General features: G+C 39.6%; 2 protein-coding genes across 2 annotated transcripts in view; both read left to right on the plus strand.

The window, feature by feature from the left end:
• The window catches only part of LOC115731775 (disease resistance protein L6-like), a 47610-nt gene that overhangs the window by 18934 nt on the left and 18733 nt on the right, over window positions 1–9943 (plus strand). The window lies entirely within an intron of this gene.
• The window catches only part of LOC115732622 (disease resistance protein RPV1-like), a 50938-nt gene that overhangs the window by 18932 nt on the left and 22063 nt on the right, over window positions 1–9943 (plus strand). Inside the window, exons 2-7 of the mRNA XM_048275823.1 lie at window positions 2063–2065; window positions 5519–6114; window positions 6875–7991; window positions 8106–8393; window positions 8470–8612; window positions 8682–9111. Coding sequence (XP_048131780.1) covers window positions 5591–6114; window positions 6875–7991; window positions 8106–8393; window positions 8470–8612; window positions 8682–9111 — 2502 coding nt within the window. The 5' untranslated portion in view covers window positions 2063–2065; window positions 5519–5590. The remainder of the gene's footprint in view (window positions 1–2062; window positions 2066–5518; window positions 6115–6874; window positions 7992–8105; window positions 8394–8469; window positions 8613–8681; window positions 9112–9943) is intronic.

A 9943-nucleotide genomic window follows, 5' to 3' on the forward strand; every position in this document is an offset into this window, starting at 1 on the left:
TTCGGCAGCCTCTGGCGGCGATCAACCCCTCAAAAAACTCGTCTCGACGCTACGAGACTAATGATATATTCATGTTCCATTTTTACTCGGAAAAAACGCACGAAAAATCAACATATCTTCACTGCTTCAGGGACCCGATCCCAGTGCGTATGGCGCGTCCGGCGTCGTCTGGCATCGCCTCGTGATGGCCGACTGCTCAAACGACTTGTATTGATGACTAGCTTCTAACCATGTATTCAGATTTCACTTTTAATGAACGAAAATTTCATAAAACACCACAAAACGTACTGCAAAGCACTGTTCATACAAAAAAAAAAAAACTTCTGAGAGCAGTACTAGAAACATGGCGTAAAGGGCACAATCATCTAATGTAGATCAGGAAACAAGAAATAACAGGCTCTGATACCAACGAGGGAAACGGATCCCGATGAAATGCGTATAAATACGCAGCGGATTACATCTGAATACAAGCCCTAGATCGACTTGAATTACTGATCAAAGGTATATTACGTAAGAAGAACATACTTTGATAGCCACAGATTAAAAGCCCAATTGCATACGAGAAATCGACGCGAATCTGCCGATCGTTCGTTGTCGATACCCACAGAGAGTCTTGAACAAGAGAGAGCTTTTTGGAGACTTTTTTTAGAGTTCGTCAAAGGGACATATTGTCCTACATTCTGAAGGGTGTATGAAGAGTTACCAAAACTTCCTCATAGAATTAATTAGGAAATTCAATATACCCTTTATTATCAGAATAAATATTGGAATAAAAATAATAATTAATATTGCCATCAATTTTGCCCACAAATAGGCGTAACGTTCCAGCATTTGCTAACGAAATGAAGAAACAACATTAAGAAAAACCCATCTATACAAAATAACTCAATTTTCCTCTGCATCGTTTCTCTTTAATGTTCATCTCCAAAGGAGAGTCAAATTACACTTTTCTTCTCTGTTTGTTTGCTATTCATTCGTTTCCCGCCCATCTTAAATTACCAAACACAGTTAGGGTAGATGTTGCAATTTTCCAATGATGGCAAGCACAGGATGTGCCTTGAGAACTTTTTTTATCTCTTTGCTTGGGAGGGAGCTTTTCGACATCTGTTACGAGTAAAATCAATCGACTAAGTGAGTTCATTAATAATCATCTGCTATACAGGTTATCATCATCTAATCATCGACATCATCATGTCATTGTTTATCTGTCTCGACTTCTCTAAGAAAACCGCCGATTTGTGCAATTCTAAGGGTGAACTCCACGGCTCATGCTGAAACTCTTGCTTGCTTCGAGATCCTCAAGTACTTCAGGTCTCGATCTGAAGCAAAGTAGGTTCTGGCTGAAGATGATTTCACCTTGATAAGCTATCTCGCGGGATCATATTACTTTACTTCGGACGCGCTTGTGCTTGTCAACGAATGATGGGAGCCACTGACCCAACTTTCAGATCTTCAGTTGGCCCACCCTACAAGAGAGTCTAACCATTTAGCAGATTGGGTCGTCAATACCAATAGATATAGGGCCCTTCCACAAAACTGGGTTGCTAATTCTACACAAGGTGTGACTTATGTCATCAATCAAGTTAGTTTCTTGCATCCGTAGCACTTATAAGGTGGTCATGTGAAATATATCAAATGGTATGTCTCACAAATGGTATGTTGTTCATTGGTGCAGTCTTTTACTGAATAAAATGGTGTCGAAAAGTTTTAACCGGTGCATTTATGCTTGCAGAAACAGGGTAATAATTTCATTTTACATGGTAACAAAAAGTACTCTCTTCCAATGGCACACTAACTGTCAACTGCTGTTGAAAAGTGCACGGCCATTCTAAATGCTTCGACAAAAATTTTCTACCAAGCATTTAGTATGGAGAATAGCCTTTAAGGCAGACCATAAATTGCTAGACATGACTTTTCCTTGATTTAGAACTTTGCATGCACATTATTGGACAAACTACATATGTATCAAAGAAGGTAACAAAACTTGGGATTGCATGAATTGCTTTTTGGTTGCTGAATTAGCTTAGAAGAAGTGTATTAAGCTGATCTTTAGCTCTACAACAGCGTCGATGGATACTGATGGTTTCAGTCCGGTGTCATCGAGCATAGTGCGATTTCTCATTTGTATCATGACATCTTTGCTGCATGAGGTGGTCTTTTATTTTCCTCCGACGTCATGGGTTCATATATGTCCAGTTATGTGCTTTTAGTTCTAATCGAGTTACATTTGATGTGAAGCAGTAGCCCAGGCTTATCTGATGCTTGAAGACTTCCATTCTGTAATTTTTATCAACACAGGAGAGGCCGGATATCCTTGAAGTTTTATCAAGGTAGAAAATTAGCTTTCATCCATCTGCCTGTCCTTGCCTTCAGCATTTCATCTCTGACATGGTCCGAAACAGGTTGTACAGATCAAAATTTATGAGATTACTCATTAAAGAGCTATATATCCATAATCTTATTTTTCGAGAAGATGCATCAGAAAGATTTCATATGAACACAGAATTTTTGAAAGCAAAAAAGAGTTAGAAACCGAGTCAATCTGAGCAGCTGAAGATCTTGTTTAAAAATTGTGGCATTTGACATAGTACATTTAGGAGAAAACATTGTAAAAGGGCTTCTGTACCTCAGGAATAATCATGTAGTATAACATTTCTAAAACATTGTCAGGAAGATATTGGGCAAATTCATGTAATTCAGTTTAATAAGACAGTTAAAATGGCAACAATTGGGCATCGCTGAAGTTTGGCTAAGTGTCTGCTTCAGTGCCCTGATGCAGCTTCCTTTTGCTAGTGTTGTGGACATGGACGCCATAACTCATGATCTGATCTATCTAATCATAATCAGTGGTTCTTCAAGCTCTGCTTTCGTATCCACAGCTGCAAGCGGAGAGAATTATCGGCATGGGAAAAGGGTAGGTATAACATCTCTCTTTTGAAGTTCGTCGCATCAGAGGCAATCCCAGTCAGTCTCAGATGCTGAGGAGATTAAGACTCCATGCAAATTCTATTCATTCTATCATCTCTTCCCAAAACTACAATTGTGCATCTCCTATCAGAAAATTCAGTTGGGGATCCTGGTAGTTGCTTATTATTCATCTTTGTATATCAGTAGATCATTGATTAGCATACCTCCTCCAAATAGTCTACCCTGCCTCATAGTTTATTCCACTGTTATTTTTTGTGATCCAATAATGTCAGACAGCTTAATCCTTGTAGTAACATTTTAGTAAGGGGCATGCGATATGTATATGATGTTCATCTTAGTGCGCAAATCAATAAAATGGCTCAGGTTGCTGTGCTGGGGCAATTTTACCCCTGAGCAAAAATCGACCAAAGTTGTGGAAAGTTGGAACCCATCTTTAAAACCTTTCATCTCTAATTGTAATTAACTTTTTCCCCTACCAAAATGTAAGACCATTGCCAACTGTTCGATTTCAAATTTGGTGCCCACCTTGAAAAATTACGTAATAACATGTCCACGACATGATAACATCATAAATTTATGGATGCGCGCGCGTAAGCGAACAATGTAGACAAATGAGAAATATATTTAGACCCAACCCAATGGAGCTAGAGATGTGTCAATTTCTAGAGGCAGAAAATTCAGGATGTAAATTTACCTCCCTAATTGTAGTGAATCTCAATCTCTTAAGATTTTTCATTTTATTCTATCAAATATTTTGGACAACCAATGGAAGCTACAGTACAATGGTAACAAAAATAGTCGATTCAACCGTAATTCAACCGTAATTAGTTAAGGATTGGGCTTGGCATCAATGAATAAGATATTTGCTAACGAAATGAAGAAAAAAATATTAAGGGAGAAATTGAGAAGTCTTTGGTCCTTATATCGATCCTTCTACAATCTTTTGAGAAAGCATTTTGAAGAGGGCCAAGAATCGTCGAAACACAAAATAATGGATCTCCACGAGGACTTCAAAACTTTTTAATTTTTGCATGTAACTCCAGTTGGCATTGGAAAATATGATACTTTGCGCATTCTTGCAACGTATGGTGATATTGATTGATCTGTCAAATAATTATAAAAGGGAAATATCTGTATTGTTCATGGTATACGATTATATCCATATGCAATCACATCCATTGATTTTTTGCGAGATTCAAGTGTTATGTGGACCCAAGTATTGGAAAGTCTAACCCAATCGACCCTGTTTGAGTTAGGAGAGAGAATGAACTGCCTTGAGAAACAATGTGGGGCTCATTTTTCTCTTTGCTTAAAACATATACAAGTCCATCCTCAAGTCTTTGTCCGACCCTCTCGTGAAGGCAAAGAAGAAAGCACTGAAGGTTGTTTTGTCTACGCGCAACGGGGTTTCGCAATTTCGGTTCTTGGAAAATACCAGGAAAGACAACGCATTCGAGAATCAAATGTTTACAAAGATCTCAACTTTGTCGGAATCATTGTGAAGGAGGAACTACATACGTTCCGCAACTTCCATAAAGAATCAGCTGAGGTCTCTGTGAGGACTCTTTAGCTCTATGAGAGGGACCCGTTTGGCATTTTGGTCGCCCATAAATCGAAAATATTTCAAATTTGGAGAAAAGTCGATTTTTGATCGAATTTTATAGAATTGACAATGTCAAAGCGAAATTAACATAAAAATGAGTTGATTTTGAGTTTTTATTTTTCTGGAGAAAGTTGATTAAGAGTTGACTTCATTCGTCCGACCAAAAAGTCAACTCTAAAGACTTCCTTGGATTTTTGGCTAAATTGATATCTTGGTATACCTGAAACGCTATGAAACCTGAAATTCTTCAAGAAATACCAAAAACGGAACTTTTTGGCCAGAAAAAGTGCCCCGTTGCGATCAGAAACTGTAATGAAGTTTTTATGTTAATGACTTGTTGGATAAAATCAAGTGTCGTACTAGGAAAGCATTCAATCATGCTTGGTAATATTGCGTCTCTACAGCTTTTGAATCAGATCTCCTTATTTTGCCACACAAGCTACTTGAAACAGCAAAGATTGAGCCGAGCTCAAATTAGCAGCTTGATTTGCACCCCTAATTAACTCACTTTTTAAAATGCATAAATTATGTTTGGTACGTACGTGCGTAAGCAACTATTGAATCTTTTCAACATGATATACGCATAAAAAAAATATTAATGAGCCCGGAACGATATATATTTTGTATTAATTTGAGGAACAACTCGACCTCTATATATACCAACAAAATTGAATTTGTGCTATCAATACTTATGGTGGAACCCCACAAAATTTCGCCCAAAAAAAAAGGAATCCAACATTTGAAAAGTAAATTAGTCCAATATTAAAAATGAATAGGTGCTTTTAAATGGAAGGGATTGTCCCCACTCCGCGTAAAACGTGTTTCTCTCTCTTTCTCTCTCCGCGTGTTCCTCTTAGAAGACTTTGATCCATCATTTTGTCAGTGTGAACGGTTTTTTCACTTATGAAGGAAGGCCGCAGCTGACTTCCAGGCAAACGCGGAGGAAGGTGGCGGTCTCCCTCCGTTGCTTTATCAAGTCTCTACGAGGATCAGACTCAGATTTCCCAAGTCACCGGGCACACTCAATTCGGAGATCCAACCCTCCGTTGTCCTACCAGGATGAAGAGAAAGTGGGAGGGAAAAGAGTCGGAGATGGCAGTTCCGACAAGCAGTAGCTGCGATGACGGATCGGGAAGGGGCTACGAGGTGTTCCTGAATTTCAGAGGTCCCGATACCCACTTAACCATCGCCGATTGTCTTTACAATGACATGATCCGCGCGGGGATCCGTGCTTTCAAAGACAACGAAGAGCTCCGATTTGGCGAAGAGATCGAAGAGGGCCTCTTGCAAGCGATCAACGAGTCCAGGATTTACATCCCAATTTTCTCCAAAGACTACGCTTCAAGCAAGTGGTGCCTCCGTGAGCTGGCACGCATATTGGAGTTATCGAGAGATGACCATGAGAAAGTGATCCTCCCTATCTTCTTCGATGTGGACGCGGATGACGTCAAGCTTAAGACTAACTTATATCGAAAAGCCCTTCGGAAGCACAAGACCGAGTACGGGAAGGATTTTGCAGAGAAGTGGAAGAAGGCTTTGAGAGAGGTTGCCAGAATTAGAGGAAGGAATCTAAAAGATCACGGGTACAGTTTGCTTCTCTATTGACTTTATTTTCTTATTAACATTTTCGATTGCTTGTCCCTTTAGAAGAATGAAAATTTGATTCAGTTCGGTGCTGTCCAACCTTTTGTAATGTATGGTTGGGTTTGACGCGATGAGCGAGGCAGAAATTTTGCTCATAGGGCGAGGTTTCTTGCACCAATTGACTTTTCACTTTTAAGACCAAGTTTTGATAACAATTACTGTTAAAACCTAAGATGTGATAAAATAGAAAGACCTTATATTTGTGAAAAATAAACAAATTTAAGTTTCTTAACTTCAATTGCGTTCTATGCATAAAGTTAAGGACTTTTGGCACAATTTTCTCGATCCTATAGCCTATAATATGTTTCCTGAAAAATTAGATTGAGTTTGATGTTAGATCTTTCTTCCTCTTGTTATACTAATAAGGCCCAAAACAAGAGAGCCCAGTAAGGAGCTTCTTTACGTGAATAAGGTCCCTCCTCCTCCTCTTGAAGAAAAATAATAATAATGTTCCCCTGAAATGGATGGGCGGCACCCAACCTGTTCAAACCCAACTGTGCGCAGCCCTAGTTAGGTGACAATATGCCAGAGCGACTTCCAAACGGCTCACAGCTTGATGATCAGTTCTTCTTTGTTGGTTGCTTTCAAAGAAAATTACTTCGAATATGATGATAACCTTCTAGTGCCACGTAATGCGTGCACGGTTTCCGTTTATGTGGTTTTTCAATCTGAGATGATTGCATCTTATGTATTTGGCAGCCTTCATAAACTTACAAACCTCATGGTGGAAGAGGTTTCTAGTCTGTTATGGACAAGACTACCGGACGTGCCTAATCATTTGGTGGGAATTGAGGATAGAAGGGATCACGTTATGAAGCTGTTAGATCTAGGAGCTGTTGATGTACGGTATATCGTGATTCATGGTATGGGTGGCATCGGAAAGACGACACTAGCTGATGTCATCTTCAGGCAAATCTCCCCTGAATTTCAAGATCGTTGCTGCTTTCTTAAAGATGTTCGGACTCATGATATATTAGACTTACAAAAGAAATTGTTATCCGACATTCTCCATCTTAGATGCACAGACCTCTCCGCTGCTAAAGTGGATGACATGATCAAGACAAGATTTCGTGGCAAGAAAGTCTTGATTGTTCTTGATGACATCAACAATCAGGACCAAATCAAGAAACTTGCAGACGAGCCCAACTGGTTTGGTGGAGGAAGTAGAATTATCGTAACGACGAGGAATATTGAATTCTTGGAAGCTGAATGTGATGATGACAGCATACTAGAGTCACATCATGGAAATTTCTCATTCTACGAAATGGTGGAGATGAATCGTGATGATGCTCTTCAACTTTTCTGTGAGCGTGCCTTGGGTCTTGCCAAGCCGCCTTTTGATTACATGAATATTTCTGGTGATTTAGTCAATGCTCTTGGAGGACTTCCGTTGGCTCTCGATGTCATAGGTTCCACACTTCGTGGGAAATCCCGAAGTAGATGGGATCATGTTCTACAGAAGTTGAAGCAGGTGTTAAATGAGGATGTCAAGAAGAAGTTGATCATAAGTTACGAGGCATTGGACTCTTGTCAACAACAAATTTATCTTGATATTGCATGTTTCTTCATCAATCAAGAGAAAATAACTGCAATTAAATATTGGGATGCGGTTTTTGGGTATTCCACTGAAATCGAAATCAAGATCCTCAGACGTATGTCTTTGATAAAGATAATCAAAGGTGACAAACTATGGATGCACGACCAACTTCGAGACCTCGGAAGGCATATCGTCTGCCCAGAAAGTCACGAAATCCATCTAAGGGGCAGCAGATTGTGGTCTCCTAAGGATGCCTTTCGTGTAGTGCAGAGTAAAATGGTAATCTTCACCTCTAAATGTTTTCCAGTTCATCCATTAGCGTCATCACATTTTTAATCTATCTTCAAGTCAAAATGACACGTGTACTCACTGATTTCTCCCTTTATCTTCCAGGGAAATGAAAACATAGTGGCGCTCAATCTTGGTATGCCCGAATCTGATGTGACATACATTTTTAAACGCAAGGAATTTGCGAGGATGGTCAACCTTAGGTTCGTTCAATTGGACCGTGGAAACTTCGAAGGAGACTTTAAAGATATTTTCTTAGAGTTAAGATGGCTCTCTTGGAGCAATTGCCCTTCGAAATTTCAAGCCACAAACTTTGGGTTGAAGAACCTAGTGGTTCTCAATCTTTCTGGGAGAAACATTACTGAAGACTGGGGAGGATGGTGTCAAATCATGGTATGATCTTATGACATACTTTTGCGTTAAATTTACTCTTCCTCAATTTTTGAGTTTCAACTCAACTGCTTTATAGGTATCACAACAGTTGAAAGTTCTACAACTCGAGTATTGTCCATCCCTTAGAAAGATGCTCAAATTCTCCCCAACCTTGCGATTGGAGAGATTGATTCTTAGATGCCCTCAGCTAAGAGAGATTGATGAGTCCATCGGCAGTCTGCAGCATCTTGATTACCTAGAAATACGGTGTGAAGCCATTGAGTCAATACCGGAGTCCATCGGCGGTTTAAAATCATTGACAGAGCTAAGAATACGATCTCAACGACTCTCAGTATTGCCTTACTCGATTGGTAATTTAGTGAAGCTGAAGCATCTAATCTTGACATGCGGGGAACTTCGAGAGCTTCCCGACTCTATTGGACAATTGGAGCTACTAATCGAGCTGGATATCAATGATACGAGAATCAAAGAATTACCTTATTCCATTGGAAAACTAGAAAGGTTGAAAATTTTTATGCTCCCACGTCTCAGTTTAGAAAAGCTGCCAAACTCGATTGGGAGGCTCCAATCATTGGTCGAGTTGGATATGAAGGATTCAACAATCAAGATATTACCTGATTGTGTTGGAAATCTGAAAAAGTTGAAGGTACTAAATCTGCATTGTAGCAGCATAAGCGAACTTCCGAAAACCATAGGAATGTTGGAAAATCTCGAAGAGTTAAATGCGCGTTATGCGCCGCTAGAGAGGGAAATTCCAAGTGAGATTGGGGCACTATCCTCCTTGAAAATTCTAAATTTAGCCTTTGGCTGCTTTAGTGGATTGCCGACAACCATCAATCAGCTTACAAATCTCCAAGAACTTGATTTAGAGGGCTGTCATTCAATTCAACGGCTGCCGGAGCTTCCTAAGAGTCTTACGTCGTTAAAAATTTCATCGAAGTCGATGACCACAATCCCTGACTTCTCAAATCTAACCAATTTAGTTAGTCTATTTATAGTCGGAAGTTCAGTGGAAGAACCCAACAACATAGACGGGCTTCTAAGGCTAAGTGCTCTGAAGGATTTGACCCTGCGCGTTGGAAAAGGAACCTGGGAATGCAATTTCATCAAAAGCTTAAATGAATCCGATCTGTCTCAGTTACGATATCTGAAAGAATTGTATCTCTATGGGTGTGGATCACTGGAGTGCGTGTTGGGTGTGCCAGAATCTTGTGAACTCACCGTACTTGACTGCCCGAGGTTGAAGAGAGATGGTTAAGGCATGTATCATCTAATTGGCAAAGATAGTCGATCGATGATATGAGTTTGCCAATACCTTCCTTATTTATGTACAAAATATGGTTTGACAAGAGGTATTCTGAACAGTCTAACTAACTCAATTTTCCTCTGCATCATTTTGTCTTTAATGTTCATCTCCAAAGGAGAGTCAGATTACACTTTTCTTCTCTGTTTGTTTGCTATTCGTTCGTTCACGCCCATCTTAAATTACCAAACACAGTTATTGTGGATGTTGCAATTTTCCCGATGATAGGCATTTACATTCTTGTTAT

The sequence above is a fragment of the Rhodamnia argentea genome, chromosome 3 (genome assembly GCF_020921035.1).
Source record: "Rhodamnia argentea isolate NSW1041297 chromosome 3, ASM2092103v1, whole genome shotgun sequence".
In the NCBI taxonomy this organism is placed as follows: Eukaryota; Viridiplantae; Streptophyta; class Magnoliopsida; order Myrtales; family Myrtaceae; genus Rhodamnia; species Rhodamnia argentea.